General features: G+C 30.2%; 1 protein-coding gene across 1 annotated transcript; it reads left to right on the forward strand.

The window, feature by feature from the left end:
- Positions 1-14454: 14454 nt before the first annotated feature.
- LOC125820241 (serine/threonine-protein kinase RIPK-like) lies at positions 14455-17063 on the forward strand. Its single transcript, XM_049499677.1, has 5 exons — positions 14455-14858; positions 15353-15488; positions 15826-15962; positions 16087-16210; positions 16529-17063. Exons 1-5 carry the CDS (start codon positions 14472-14474, stop codon positions 17017-17019), a joined length of 1275 nt encoding a protein of 424 aa, XP_049355634.1. The 5' UTR covers positions 14455-14471; the 3' UTR covers positions 17020-17063.
- The last annotated feature ends 692 nt before the right edge of the window (positions 17064-17755 follow it).

Here is a 17755-nt window from a genome sequence, read left to right on the forward strand (position 1 = left end):
TCTGAACTCGAATCGTAGAACTCGAACTTAGATCGTTCGTTCCCCAATTCAACCTCGGATCAGTTGGCAAATGGATTTCGTGCCTGGGTACGAAACTCTAAACGAAAAATTGGCTAGAGGCCGGATCGCTCACTCAATAATTTCTGCTTCTCCTAATGGGAGCCTTTACTAGTAAGGGTGCGTGGAATCGGGGAGGCGGATGGGACTCTATTTAAAGGCTTCAGGTTGAGCCCCCTCCCTTCAATAGTGTCGAATGATCACGATTGATATATAGCGCAAGAACTTGACCCAAGTAATTTCTTATCTTTTGAGATCAATGTTGTTATGCTAGATTATATTAAAGCTAATTATCTATCCCTCGTTAGGGAGGGGCTTCTTAAGCCTCGTATTCTAGCATCGATTAATATACCTGTTGCAATCAAGAGTTTAAGGGATACCTTCCTTTAATATGAAAATAAGAGGTCTATCACATACCAGAGTGTGCTAGATGTGTTCTTGGCTGATGTGCAACGAGCCCGTTATGAAGATTTTATACTAGATATTGCTTCAGCTCAGGGCCTATTCCCTATATGATTCTCTAGGCTAGTGGTCCCTTTTTGTCTGGCCATGAATAGTGAGTGGGACCTCATGTTCGCCCTACGTCCCGTTGGGAACTATGAAACAACTAACACCTTATCTTCTACTCCGTACTATGAGATAGAGGCAATGAAATGGGAATTGCAACGCACTATTCGGTCCAGCCCTGAAGAAAACAAAAAGGCAGGTTTATGGTGAGCACATGTACGACAGAAGAGGGAGCTGGAGGAGAAGCGCTATGAAGAACATGAAGTTCTGAAGTTTAAGGATTCATTTCTACCAGGTGATGTTGAAGCGGAATTCATAAATAAGTTTAAGAATCTAAAATAGGGTTTTTCCGAAATTTCTATGAAAAAGTACATGAAGGAGTTTAACCTATTGTCTCTACGATGTAGAGTGAAAGAGGAGGACAAAAGGCAATATTCGAGCTTGGAATGCCTATAAAAGAAAGAAGTACATGCTTGCTTGCCAGTCCACTCATTGTTATCTGATAGCCATTGTATATTACCATATATAAAAAAATGCTATTCGGGGAATCTTTCTAGCGGACTCTAGATGGTGCACACTCTGGACTTGTCGATTGTTATTCTATATGATGAGTGATTTATTGAATTGCTAGTCTGTTAGTGAGAGAGGTGATAACTTTGAGAAAGTCCCGCCCAAAGAGCTTAGCCAAGAGTGGACCAGGCCTTATGGCGGTCCCCCAATGCCGGTCACCGGGAGCAAAGATCCTTCTCTTGAAAATTGAGATAAGAATAGGCTAGATTTGAAACCAATAAGTGGCTATAATTGAGATAAGAATTTGAATTTAAATTACTAGAATTGAAAGGAATTAGAACAGAATAGGCTGGATTTTAAATGATTTGGAAGAAAAATTAATGAAGTGATACCCAATTAATAAAATACTACACTTATTAAAATATTTTCACATAATTAAACACACCTAAATTCTAAAATAATTTAATACAACAATTTTTATAAAATATGCACACTAAAATATATAATTTTTAGACAAAATCGAATAACATTTTAAACTCAAAATAAGTTTTAAAAATACACATTTAATCGAATAGCACTATCAAAAAGGGTTATAGGTCGGTCAAAATTGGGTGTCAACAATGGACACTTTCTATTTCATATGGTAATTAAGAAATTATTACTAGATTGATCAACTTGCTATTTTGCCCTTTGTTTATGTTAGTTAGCCTCTTGAAAAGAGAAATTCTTTTGTTTAAACTTTCAAATGTCATATTTATTATAGAAATAAAATGTAAAAAAATTAATTAATTATATCCTAATTTAGTAAGTAATCAAATAATATGAGATAAATATTTTTAATAAAATGTCGATCTAGATATAATATGGGACATTGGGAATAATTAATAACCTTTCTCTTCCCATCAGAGCTCTAATTAATGTTTCCATCTACTTATGGGCACATCTTGAACTTTATTGAATTTTTTGTAATGTGGACTTGTGTATTCCTACTTGCTTGGTACTATAATTACAGAAAATTTAACTTATTCCTATTTTGTTTATATTCTTGTTGCTTGCTACTTCCTCCATTTAATAATAGTTGTTCACTATGCTATTTTGAAATGTTCAACCATATTTATTCATTTTATGAAATCAATGGATAATTGTACACTTACTTCCTATTTTATCTTTATCATTAATTGTAGTCATTTCTCTATTACATTTTCAAGACATGTATTTATTATATTCAAAATGTGATATAGTAAAATAATCCTTTTATTGATAGTTGTTTAAAAAGTGTGCAAAGTCAATAGTAGACAACTATTGTTGAAAGTATTACATATGATATAAAAGAGAAGTATTGAAAACATCCCTAAACTCAACGTGAATTATTAATTTCATCTCTAAACTATTGATAGCTTTAGAAATTTGTTTTACTTGATTAGTTGAACTTAATACTTCATCGATCTTGCAACATGAGTGAAATACACCCATAAATTTTCGCTAAGTTTAGAGGTGTTTTCAGCAATTTTCCCGACTTTTAGACATATCTTAAGATAAATATCCAACATACTACAATAGGTCATTCTAGAAGCTTTTCTAAAAATCTAGGATATTTTGTAGTTCCAAAATATCAACTTTATTATTTCACACTCCCCTTAAAATGATTTTTTGAAAATTACCCCCTTAGTGAAGATCTAAACAGTTTTCTCGGACTTCTCGTAGTTCTTCCAATGATGAAGGTTTTCTGTAATTGTTTTGTCCTGCAAGGAAAAAAGAATACGTATTGATAAAATCTCTATCTACATAGCGGGCTAGCTTAATAATATTTTTGTATGGTCTTTTCAAACCATGTGAATGATCTCCTCCTTGTTGAGTTTCATATTGTTGAGTTATTAAGCTCCTCTTTTTTCTTAGCTTATCTATCAGATTTCAATATTTGCTCTGAGCCAGTGATTGATCCCGATATGTCAGATGATAGACAAGAGACTTCAAATTTCACTATATCTCCCTTAATGCATTCTTAAAAATAAATCGTTATTGTTAAATATAGTTTTAGACATTACATGGTCAAGATCAACTTATTTGATTTCTTTGATAACAACTATCATATCATCAGTATAAATATCTTCAAAAGTTTCTTGCTTCGTACTGATGAAATTAGTGTCTTGCTTCTCCACGTGATCAACTATATTATCTTCTGAATTCTCGATTCAGTCTCTTTCAATGGAAATCATGACATCTATTGTTCGAGCCTCACCTACTAAACACTTTCCCCAACCTTCTTTTTCTTCAACAACCTTTTGAGTCATATTACTCTCCGTGCCTCGACAATATCTTTTTATATGTCCTATTTTACCATACCGATTACTTATGAGAGTCTTATAATTATTAGTAGACTCTCCTTCCGTTCTAGGTGATCTTGAATCACCTGAGGATCGAGTGTGTCATATATCTCTTGTTTTCTTTTGAAGTTTCTCTTGTCACATCTGTGACGAATACACCAACCAACTATTTGCTAAAACTCCTATGACGAAAAAAAATTCTCAAACAAATGATATATATTCATATTTCAAACCAGGAATGACAAATCTTCTCATTCGTGCTTCAGAGATAGCTTCGTCCGAATTCAATAAAGATATCTCAGAACATAAGTTCTTAATCTTTTAAAAATACTTGGCGAAAGAAAGATTATCCTGAGTGGTGTAAGCCAATTCATTCTCCAATATCTACAGTCGAGCTTCATTCTTCTTGTTGAACAAACGATTGAGGGTCCTCCATAATTCATGAGCTGACTTACACCTTATAATATGATAAAATAAACTAGAGGATATTGACCTCTTCAAGACAAACTCCACCTTAGCGTTAACTTGCTTCCACTTCTTATATATGATATTATTCTTTGATTTGTCGGCAGGAGGGACTTGCGTTAATCACATTAACAACATCCCACAAATTCTCTCCCACAAGGTACGATTACATACATGTCTTTCATATCTTGTAATTGGACTGATTCAACAATTTCATCTCCAGTCCATTAACACGATCGCTCAAATCCATCTACACAAACTAGTTGAATGTATCACCAACCCGATATTGAAAAATAAAACTCAGAAGCCAACGTATGGCTATGATTCTGATACCATGTAGTGAATAGCAGAAGAAAAGTAGAATCGAAAAATCTTTTGCTAGCCCAAGATTGTTAGCTAAGATCGAAAGATTCAACTAAAGAAGAGGAAGTTAGAAGGAGGGTGTGTATTTTGGATAAGAGAAATTTGTTATGAAAGAAACTTTTATTTGGGTTGTTCTTGGGTTCCGTACAAATGTATAAGACCGTTCCATATTTATACTTATTTATGGATGGTTTTAGATACTACACAATCTAGACTATTCTATGATTTACAACAAATATCTAATTCTCTAAAATCTACAAAAACAATATAGATACTTTTATCTCTTAACTATCAAATAAAAATCTAGAACTTCTAGACATATCTTAAGATAAATATCCAAGATACTACAATAGGTCATTCTAGAAGCTTTTCTAAAAATTTAGGATTTTTGTAATTCCAAAAAATCAACTTCATTATTTCACAGTCATTAATTAAAAAGTTTGTCTAACAAAATTATTCTTTCAATAATTTAATATATTTTACTATTAATTTTCTTATAGGTAGATTGATTGATCAAATCACATTACAATATTTTTTTTGATTCTTTTAATTTCTGTTTTACATTCTTTCTGTCATGACCCAGATCGTCGTGATTGTCATCCACACTAACCCTCCGGTGGGAGAACCATTACTAGTACCCAACTAAGCAACTTAACGAAAAACTAAGCATTTAAAGATACGAAAGCAGGTTTAAATGACTAAATAACAAGGATTCCCATAAACTCCGAAAGCTTAAATGAGCAACTAAACATAACTATTGCGGAAATTCAACCCCTACAACCTGAAAGTCAATGTACCAAAACTCTACTAAATGACAAGTCTAAGAAAAGGGGTGCAACCCTGAATCTAACATAAGTAAAAGTCTAACTAAGCAGTCTGAGTCTGAAAAGAATGGACTAAACAACTCAAGGATCAATGGCAGCCTGGAAGAACTGGCTCACCCTTAAATCTGGTCTTCGATCAATGATCCCCTAGCTGAGGTCTATATGTAGCCGCCTGAAGATGTCATGTACTCAATGAAGAACGAGCAAGTGCAGTATCAGTACACAACCACAGTGCACTGGTAGGATCACGCGGCTACTCCAGTAAGAGAAATACAGACAGGTAATTACAACACAGTAAACACACATATACAGTATACATAGTTCAATTAACGTTTCAGGAGCAACATACAATTCCCCAATATCTATGATAGGTAGACATGAACATAATAATCACAAGTGGTTCTCTCATGGAACCCACACCCAAACTGTTAGTGTCGGAACGCGACATACGATCTAATGTATATGTCGGAACGTGACACCCGATCCAATATATGTGTCGAAACGTGATACCCGATCCAATGTATGTGTCAGAACGTGACACCTGATCCAATTATCACAACCACACCATAATGAATAATACATATAGTTATATGGTCAAGTAACAGTTCATGGAATGTAGTTGTTCGCATATAATCATTTTATTAGATTCTATTCACATTTCACTATTCATATACACGCATGCATACAATGAAGTAATTAACCAACATATATCACACAAACAGAAAATCAAACCATCACCTACCTCGAAACCAAGCTTGAATCCTCCTAAGACAATTGAGCCTTCCCTTTCGGGATTCTTTCAGCTTGTTCTTGGTCTAAAACAATTAAATAATGCAAAGATCAATAAACAAGGCCTAATTTGCCCGAATAATAATCAAACTATCATTCCTAGGCCAAACCCAAGATCCCAATACTCAATTAGGGCTTTTTTCACCATCAACTTCAGGCCAAAACCCTCCCCCAATGATAATTACTCAAGATTCTAAGTTCTAAGAATCGAATTACGGATTAGGGGAGTAATTATCTTACCTTTAGCGCTAGAAATCGTGGAAAACTGACAAGAACTGCTATGGTTCGTCTCCTAGCTCTCAAGAATGATGTTTTGCACAAAATAACGATTTTGGGGTTTTTCCTCGACTTAAGTCGCGACTGTCCCACCACAGCGGGATCCAACCCGCCACAACGGCTCCGCCCTGGCGGAACTACTAACCCCGCCCCGGCCGCTTGCACGCAGACATAAAGTCAAAATTAGAGTTTCAAGCTCCCATTTCGCAACACCCTTGACGTTCAGAAACTACCTTTTCACGTCAAGATCAGTTTCGGGAGTTCTATTCGCCTGAATTCGATTCTGTAAAGCCGTACATACTCCTTAACGTCTTAGCTATCCACTAATGTGATCAAATTCATAATTAATCCCCCATTCATTACCATATTTCCCTAGACCTTACCTGACTCAGATTTCGCCCAAATCTGGACTAGGCTAGAAATTTTCAAAACACTACTCAAAAGTTTTCTGGCCCTAATTATTTCCCCATTGACTTTTCCATAACGACGAAAACTGGTCGTTACACTTTCAAAAAAATTGGTTTGATAACTTTCAAATTGACACCATATTATTTTCAACCATCTTCAAGTGGACATACTAACTACTATTTGTCTTATCAACAACTTTCTAGTCTAGAGAAGAAAGGGAAATAGTCAACTAGACAAATGTCTGAGACTTTACTTTTTTTAAGCTGGAAATAGAAAACTCCTTTTTGGAACTGCCATTGATCTCAGGCTAACTTTCAAATATAAAGAAGGAGATATGACAAAAATAATTTAGTTGATGTTATATATTGTATAGGCCATATGAAAGTGTACATCGATTACCATCCATATTTTTTGTTGTTAAATATAATACTTTATTATTCAAGTTTTTTAAGAGGTCAGGTCTATATTCCCTCTTTTACCTGTATTTTATATTTGATTGAATGGGTAAATTATTTAGTCTGTAGTCATATTGAGACAACTCTTTTTATTTAACGATCCATGAAATATAAAAACTTTTCAAACTTCCTAGAAATCTTTTAAATGTGTAATGTTTTCATACCCAAGAATTAAACATGAATGGTAAAAGAATAATTTGAGAACGGTCGAAAAAGGTCACATAAAGAATTTTTTAAAAATATTTAGAAAGTGAAACCTTGATCATATTTTAACATATCATAAGCAAATTTAGTTAGAAGGGTTCCCCAATCAAATATTGTATAAAATAATTTCAAAATCCCAATTGATCCTTAAATCGAGGAACATGCAATATATATATAGTAGTTTCGAATCCTAAACAACTCATCATCATATTGAAATGGATCATTCGCATAAATACCCTTATTTTAGGGTGATTTTTAATTTTTGCTATTAAATTTAATGAATTTTAAATTTTCCCTTGAGAATTTAAGTAAGAAAAACAAGTGGCCAAAAATACATAAGAAATCAAAATAACAAATATTTTTTATTCGACATGAATATATATATTTTCGTATCATAATATAATATAGGTTATACCTTAAAAGACATAACAAGTTATGTCACTTAATACCTACCGAATTAATGCCGATGGAGGCATAGTTCATTTCAGAGCCCACAAATTATGTCATAAAAGACATAACTTGTATCAAAATTTAAACATAAACAAAATTAATTCCTCAAGGATAGAATGAAACACTGTTACACAGTACTAACAAAATATAGAATTTCAGCGAACTCAATAAATGAAGTATATATATCACACGACGCTTAATGTGTTTTTCTTGAAAACTTTTATTCAAAGAATAAGAGAAGAAATATTCGACTTCTGTCTGCTTTTAGGATCTCTCCTTCACCATCAATGAGGAAATTTTTTCTCTAACATATTTTTTCCTCCATTTCACATTACATTCATCTTTTAAAATTTAAATTTTAAATTTTAAATAACCAAAAATAGAGGTAATCCTATTAAATAGTAAAATGTGCTATATCTCTGATAGTTTAAGCTTTTAGATGAGATGATCACACACTACAATATGGTATCAGAGTAGGTCCTGAGATCGAATCTCACTGTTATCCATATGAAAAAGAATTTGCATGTATGCTCTAGAAAAACATTTTGCAACAATCCATGAAAAAAACATTTATTGAATTGTAATTTTCTGTACAGAAATACGACATGTTTCCAAACAACTTCATTAAAATATTGAATAGATCTAGGTTGAAATTAAGTAGATTTCCTTTTTATTCCATAAAAATTCTACTGTTATATATATCTCAAGACAATCATGACTTTTGACTTGTGTTTCCTCAATAGATATTTGGTACATTGAAAAATGAATGATATTAGTTTATTCATTAAAGTAATTTATATATGATTAGAAGCGGATTCAGAATTAGAGGTGAGGCTATGATTTTTGTTTTAGATTCTAGGATAATGATATCATGTATTAGTAATTGGGTTTAAATATAATTTTATACATGTTTAATAAATTTTTTTAATATAAATATGAAATTTGAATTAAAGTTACTGATTTTGGTTGAGTCTGTATGTCGATTTCTAACTCAGCCTTTGTTTGGGATTTATAATTTATTATTTTATAGCAATTTCAAATTAATATAATATAATCGAGTTTACATTAATATAATATTTATAAATATTTAGTGAATTTCTTTATATATTACATATATAGGGTTTGAACTCGTATACATATATATATATATATATATATTATTATTTTTTAGTAGATAAAATTCTCAATATTTTTCAACATTTTCGGTTCTAAATAACGTTGCCGACTTGGAACAGTTCAATTGTAATTTATACTCAAGTTGTAGAACTTAATAATTATGTGATAGGAAAAAAAAAAAGATTTTATAAGTTGACAGATCCATTAATATTGAAAAATCTGAATATTATTTTGGTCATGCATATAGCATTCTTGATATTTAGTGCTTTGGTCTTAGCTAAAATTTTCCAAAGTCTGAAGTTGGAAATTTTTGGCTTTTTGGTGTAATAATGAGTTTAGGATTTGAAAGAAGACATCATTTATTCAGAAAAGTTAGCCCACATTTTAACCAACATTATCTACCAAATTTGAACCCTCATAGTTCATGTTGAAAAAAATTGCAAAATCGAAGGATATATATGGCTCAGTAGATAAGGCTAATTACTTTTTCATTAATCAGAAGTTTTAAGTTTGATCTTTAGGTATGAATTTTTTTTTGATAGAGAGCGATTTCTCTCACATGAGACTTCATGTGGCGTGAATTCGGATTAATCAAATTCCGAAAAACAGATTGAGTGGAATTGAAAAAAAATAAAAAGGCACAAATTTCAAGTTGGACAAAAGAAAAGGCACCAATTTCGTAGAAAATCTTCTAAAGTTACTACATCTACCTTGTCAATTGGCAGGTGCCATGTTATTTTCTTTTAAGAAACTTTCAACTATGGTCTTTAGGTATTCCTTTTTGAATAAGTAATGTACAAATTGACATAAATATAGATAGATATAGCATTTTATTAGCTTATATTTATACTAAATTAAATTATTATTATTATTATCATGAGCTTTAATTGTGATAAATACGAGATCATAGCTGAATAAACTTCAACGCTGAAGTATTAATTGAATATTGTATTCAAGAACTCGTCGACCTTAATATTTGTCATCCCTTCTTTATGTCCTCCGTCATAGGTATAGCATACACCCCCTCTCCCCTTAAGGGACTCTATTAACAAATTCAGCCATACATTATTCACAAAATTTCAAGTCTTCTTTTTCATCTCTGATTGCTCGATAATTTCAACCAGCACAATATCATCTGATTTATAAGTAAGCATCTCTTTGTAAAATAAGAGTTATGCATCATTGTTAAGGTTTATCATATTTGTCACTATTTGAAACCCATAACCCATATTTTTCACTTTTACACATATGCTTCATGAATTTGTTCTCGGGACTATGTCATTATCGAATCTAAAAGCCCTCATATCATATTATGAACTTATATTATATCTTATAAAATTTCACTTTTCACTTTCATTTTACAGTAGAATTCGCTTAAAATATCATGTATATCTGTTCTTCAAAAATTTATCCGTCTAAAAACTTGTCAATCCTTATTTATATGATCCGTACTAATCAACCCGTCCTCTATGATGTTACACACTATTAATTTGCTCATATGCAATGTATATATATGTAGTAATGGTCCCCCTAAAGTTGTTAGATTTAAAGTGGAGGAATTGTAGTTGGGAGACCAGGACCAAGACATGTCTATTTCAAGGTGGTACTATTACCTTTTCTTAACGTTACTATGCTCTATTTATTGGAGTCCGGAGTCAAAAGGGCAAAAATAATTATCAAAAATTCCAAAAAGGCACATCAATTTTTTTAAAATCAAAAGGGTAATTAATTTTTTATTTTAATTTAGTACTACTCTCTTTTTCACCATAGTAGTTTTTTCCTTTCATTTCATTTATTGGGTAAAAGATTAATATGAAAATAAATACTTAATTATCTTTTATTTTTTAAAATAATAATTATTTTAAATTAATTATTTTATTAGCAAATGAACCGAACGAAATATATTATTGACCAAATATGTGCGGAAGTCGTCCCACAAAGTGAGACATGGCCACACTGAGAATGATTGCAAATACTACTTTCTTGGAAATTAACATAATTTTGCCTCGTGGAATGTTTAGTTCCAAAAGAGAAATGGTAAATTAATTAAGTGGAATACTAATAAATCTTTGTCAATGTAATTTATTTTTTTATTAAAATATTTATAACTTTAAACACTATAAGTTGTAACTCAATACTATTTTATTAATTAATTAATTATTTGTAATTATTTTTTTAAGTGATATGATTGTATAAATTAGACATATGATAATGAAAAAATTACATGGTTAAGTAAACGGTACTAGTTAATTAGTCATCATAGCTATAGTTTTAGTTAATTACCACTCGCGACCAATATTCAGTAATAATTACGTGGGTTTGGGTTTCGAGTTTGTATAATTTGCATGTTTGTATAATTCCAAATTTGTATAATATAATTTGTAGAAATTTTATATAGTGTAATTTTGTATAATATAATTTGTATAATTGTTTAAAGTTCAGATGTTTGTGTTGTATAAATTCGTTATTTTGAGTTTATACAAAAATAGTTCAAATATACAAACGTACCCGGGAACTATACAAACTCACCCGTAAATTATACGAACGAGGCAACTTAAACTATAGCTACAACCCGTAAATATGCAAACTATAATTATGAAAATAATTAAGTTTATTATAATGACTATTTGCAAAAATTCCTCGAATTATATATTTTTTGTTTTAATTTGTTTGACCTATATTTTCTTTATTCCACTTTTTTTTAAAAGAAAATTTTTGCTTTCCTTCTTCTTTTTTTAACAATTTTTTTAATTTTATCTTCTCACATAACATGAAATCACAAAATTAAAAGATATTTTGATATATTTAAGTTTTGACATATCATTAATTTAAGACTGTAAAATTTTAAAATTTTCGTTATTTTTTTAAATTCATTATTAAATTAAAATAGATCAAATAAATTAAAACAGACAGGATACTCATTAGTAAAATGATAAGGACTCAATCAACATCAACACCACTATTCCCACTACCACTTCTTTTTTCTTTCTATCTTCATCGAACCTTTTTCCCTTTTCTTTCCTTTTCATTTTTAAAGAGATAACTTTTCTCATGTTTACCACACATCTTTCTATAGCAAATATATTAGTTAAATTATAGAGAAGATTAATTAGTTTGTTAGCGTGTTGGATTTATATTATTATGTATATAGATAAGAATATTTATTTTATGAGTGCAAATTTAATTGATTATTAAAGATTATTTATCTTTGTTTTTAAATTATTATTAACTCGCGTTTATTTATAAAAAAAAAAGTTAATAAAGTACTTTTTTTTTTAAGTTTGAGAGTCAATCAAGTTTTTTATAATTGAAATTTATTTATATACCTTTTAAATTGTTAATTATGATGATTTATGGCATTCTTTACCTACTTTTCAAGCATATAAATTTTATTTCAGAAAATCTGCTTTTATGTATGAATTTATGGTTAAAAACTTAAAAATTTAAATCTCAAAATTTTAATTGTGCCACATAAATTGAGGATTTTCTATATATATACAAAAGTTTGGTTATAACCTATTCGATCTAGTTTGGAAAATTAAAATTGCTTTTTTTAAAATAAAAAAAACAAACATTTTTTTTACTTATTGTAGAAAGTTAAGATATTTGATCATTTTTTAAATGAAAAGTAAGTGTTTAATTTGAGTAAAATATTAAATTATTGTGTAAATTTTAGGTTTAGCAAACATAAAAATCATATTTGTATGTTATAGTTATAGTTTGTATATTGCGTTCCATAGCAAACTTTATGTTTGATATGGCTATTAATATGTATATATTTCGGTATACATATACAAAAGATCAATTGTATAATCTGTTACGGTATACATATGCAAAAGAATCAATTGTATAATTTGTGTTTGTATAAATCGAGAAATAGAGAAAGACAAAAGAAAATTGGGCAATTATAAGTGTATAGGACGAAAATATATGTATTTGTATTTGTATATACAATTCTCACGCTTTATACAAACACAAACACAAATTATACATTTGTGTTTGTATAAAGTGAGAGTGACGAGCGAGATTTGCGAGAGTGGCAAGCGAGATTCTATGGGGAGAGAGACGAACAAAAAGATATGTATATGTATAGTTTTCACTCACTTTATACAAACACAATCACATTTAATACATTTGTGTTTGTATAAAAGTGAGAGAGGCGAGGGAGAGACTGCCAGCGAAAAACAAGAGTGGCGAGCGAGAATTTCAGGGAGAGAGGCGAATGACAACAGTTTGCAACGGGTTACAATTAAATCAAAATGTGATTATAGTATTTAATTTGAATTAATAATTTGCTATTTTATACAATTTTCCCTTATTTTTATGATAAAAAATAATTTTCCATGTAATTGGTATTTTTATAATGTTGGCCCAAATACATATTGATATTTTAAAATAGGTAGATATACTTTTAATATTGATTTGTTTTGTCAAACATAACAGGTTACTCTTCAATAATACTTTTCAAAAAACACTTATATATATATATATTATTTTTAAACTTGATCGGACATGTTATAACTAGCAATACTAGGACACTTCTTCTTAGTGTTGGTGCATATATCATAATAATATTAAGTGTTTGGCCATATGATTTAGAGTTTGAATTTAAAGTCTTGATTTGAATTAAACATTTGTTTATAAAACGTGAACAAAATTTCAACTTAAATTTCACATCATACTTTGAAAGCTCAAATTCTTTAAATAGCAGAATTTTGATTTTTTTTTTTAAATATAAAACTTGAACTGTAAGTTTAAATTTTACAAAAAATACTCATCATTTTAAACTTTACCAAAAAATGACGCATGCTCGACATGTGTAGTAACTCAAATTATGTGAAAGGATTACATCAAAAATAATTAATTACTAAGTACTACTATCTATTTTTCGGAGCAGTGAATATTTTGTAAAAATATATGCACTTGAAAATTTGTAATAATATACAATCCATGGAGACACGTGGCTTATTAAGATGACGTCATAGAATATTTTGATACCTTATTTATTAAGAGAGAAGTATTAAAAATACCTCTGAACTTGGCGCAAATTATTAAATTTATCCCCAAACTATTGACAGCCTTAAAAACACCTCTCTATTTGATTAACTAAACTTAGATATATACACTTTTTGAATCTGCCACATGACATAACAAGTGGTCTCAAACTCTTGTAGGAGCATAGGGACTTAATAAAAAGTCGAGAGAAGTATACCCCTAAACTCGATAAAAATTTAAAGATGTATTTTACTCATATTACAAGATCAGAGATGTATTTAAGTTCAGTTAGTCAAGTAAAAATATTTTTTTAATTATCAATAATTTAAAATTTTACGTTAAATTTAGGTGTGTTTTCGATACTGGATCGGAACGAGCCATAGTTCCGACCAAGCAAACAAAATAGGAGTGGAAAAACAAAAGAAACTTAGTGCCGTCATGTTTTTTTACACCTAATATAAGGAAACTCCTCCCTTGCTTGTATACGCGGCAAATAATGAAATAATAGTAATTAACCAACAACTATACTTTTACTATTATTATTTTTATTAATTTATCATTTGACCTTAAAGACTTTTAATTTTCTTCACACTTCAATTTAATATCTTCATATGTTTATATATATAGTCTCCCATACCCCTTCTTATTATCATTCTTATTCATTTCATATATCCCAAAGTATATACAAAATAATAATAATAATTAGCTCTAGTGTTACATCTTATATTATGGCTATCAAAATTTTGTTGAAAGGTTTACTACCTAATTGCTTCAATGTTAAGATTAATGATGCAATTATTCATCCACATCATGAAAAGATTAATGGAAATTCAAGGTTAGGTGTTGGTGATATTAGTAATCCAGAATCACCATCAAACTGTATGAGTGATCTTTCATCAAATGCTATAATTGGATCAAATCTTCATGTTTTTACATATGCTCAACTTAAAGTTATTACAAGTAACTTTTCATCTTATAATTTTCTTGGAGAAGGTGGATTTGGACCTGTCCATAAGGGGTTTATTGATGATAAAATTAAGTATGGTTTAGATGCTCAACCTGTTGCTGTTAAGTTGTTGGATTTGGAAGGTGATCAAGGACATATTGAATGGCTGGTAAGTAATAGTATTTTATCTGTCTTAGTTTGTCTGGACACGTAGTTTAAAAAAAATACAAAAAGACTTCTCTGAATCTTATATTTGGTTTTCCTTCTGAGCTATCGTAAAATAAATAAATGATCAATATATTCAAGATAATTACATATTTATAAAATATTGTCTGAATTAATTCATCTTATTTCATCAGATCTAAGATATATGTATATGGTTCTGAAAGATGAACCGAATATGAGCGGTTCCAATAAAATTCAATTGATCTTGAATATGAATCCATTCTTTGATTTCCTAGAACTCGGTGTTTTAAACTAAAAATGCGTGTAAGGTATCAGAATGTGTTTGAATCTTATGGTACTAAATATGCAGCATGTAAAAATGACATTCTTTTTCAAACAAACTTAAAAAATAGATACATAAAATGAAATAGAAGAGTATTATATTTTCTTTTTAATTCCAATTATTACTAATAGTTTAATATTTATTGTTTTTTTCAGACAGAAGTAGTGTTACTTGGCCAATTGAGACATCCAAATCTAGTAAAGTTGATTGGATATTGCTGGGAGGATAAGCAAAGGCTTCTTGTTTATGAGTACATGGCAAGAGGCAATCTAGAGAACCAATTATTTCGAAGTATGTTTCTCATAATTAACATTCTTGTGAATTATTATTATTTTTCCATTAAAACCTTACTTTAATGTTTATAATAATTTAGATGTGGCAAAATAAACCTATTATTAGTAAATTGTTCAATTTTAAAAAAGGTTGAATAATGACCTATTATTTGGCCTATTTCATTTTAACTCAAAGAGTCTGATCATGTTTCATTCTAACTCACTCAAATTTGATCCAATCCGTCTATGTGCTACCTATATTGCTAATATTTGATATCGACATACTTCATGTTCATGACTTTGGCCGCTTTTAAGCTGAACATGTTTTTATTTTTTTATTTTTGCGATTAAAACAGGATGTTCAAGTAGCTTACCATGGCTAACTAGAATGAAGATTGCACTTGATGCTGCAAAGGGGTTAGCATTTGTTCATGGAGAAAAAAAGCCAGTAATATATAGAGATTTTAAGGCTTCGAATATCCTCTTAGACTCGGTAATAATCTATAATTAATTTAATTTTCTACCTTGAAAATTTAGTACTCTTTAATCTTAACATCCTTTTTAATTAATTTAGACCATACTATAGCTTATATGAAAAATTAAATTCGAAATTTCAGGATTATACGGCTAAGCTTTCCGACTTTGGACTAGCTAAGGATGGTCCGGAGGGTAGTGACACGCATGTCACGACTCGTGTTATGGGAACTTATGGCTACGCTGCACCCGAGTACATGATGACCGGTAAATATATTTTGTATTCATACTCCGATTTAAATAAAAAAAATGTTTTTAAAGATAGTGACGGACCTTGAATTTTTAAAATTTGTCTTCTACATGTAGAGCTTGGATGAAAAAAAACAATAGTTGCTTGAGCACCCAATAGTGTTTATATAGGTCCACCATTATTTTAAAGTTTTAGTACCATGATCCCATTAATCTTGAGAATATTTTCTATCAAGTACACTTTATCTATCTTTTAAATGTATTTATTGATTAACATTGTATTCGTCAAAATGATAAATACTTGAGACTAAAAGTATATGACCTTTATCTTAACAGGTTATTTGACAACTAGGAGCGATGTATATAGTTATGGAGTTGTCTTGTTAGAATTACTAACAGGACGACAAGCGATTGACAAGAAACGCGCAAGTAGGGAGCAAAACTTGGTGGAATGGGCTAAGCCCTTCCTACGAGATTCACACAAGCTCGAAAGAATAATGGACCCGCGACTCGAAGGCGAGTACTCGAGTCAAGGAGCCAAAAAGGTGGCTACATTGGCTTATCAATGCTTGAGCCATCAACCCAAGTCTAGACCTACCATGAGCAATGTGGTCAAGATATTAGAACCTATTTTGGACTTGAAAGATATACCAATTGGCTCATTTGTTTATGTGGTTCCCTCATTTGACTCTAAAAGTGGTTTGAAGACAAAAGGGAATGAAGAAAAAGAGAATAAAGAAAATAAGATGGACATAATAAGTGATAAAGATCATGACAAAGAAAGTGCAAGGGAAAAGAATCAACAAAAGTCTGCTACTCATATTTAATATACTTAGATACTCATTTGTATAGGACTTTTGAGGCAAGAATTTAGATAAGCCAAGTAGAAATTTGAGATAAAAAAAATAAAATAAAAAATCTAGAGAGACCGCATACCAAATAATAACGATTATTTCATTTTTAAGCAGAGATTTCGAGCTTAATTCCGAGAACAAAATTTTGTATGGTAAGGAGCGTTAGAACCCCCACTAGTGAGCTTTTTTTTACGGCAATAACTCGAATTAGTTGAGCTAGCTAATTCTGAACATCAGATATTTAAAGCAAATCACAACGTATTGTTAATGGTGTGTATGTTTTGATGTATTTGTTTGTTTCTTAATTTTTATTCAAGAAATTTGAATACATTTTAGCTAGATTTTCCATTGAACTTTTTGGAACAATCTTCACACACACAAAAATAAATAAAATCTTCAAAATGGTTAAATTGTAAAATATTTTCAACTTGAAAAAGAGAAAAAAAGACAATTCTTTCCTTTTGTTTCTTATCCTTTAATATTAATATTTTCCAAGGTCAAGATTAACAAGGATTGAATGTGGCAAGGAAGCAACTTGTTGCAAGTCCTAGCATTATTATTCTTCAATTTGTATATAAGAATTGACTGCAGCACTAACATCATAATCAATTGCAAAATTTTATTTTCTAATATTAAAAGTACAAGTTGAATCAAATGTTATATTTTATTAAACTAGCCGCCATCATATCCATGCTTAGGGTTGCTTATA

The sequence above is a fragment of the Solanum verrucosum genome, unplaced genomic scaffold (genome assembly GCF_900185275.1).
Source record: "Solanum verrucosum unplaced genomic scaffold, falcon-dt-bn FXZP01000229.1, whole genome shotgun sequence".
Taxonomy (NCBI): Eukaryota; Viridiplantae; Streptophyta; class Magnoliopsida; order Solanales; family Solanaceae; genus Solanum; species Solanum verrucosum.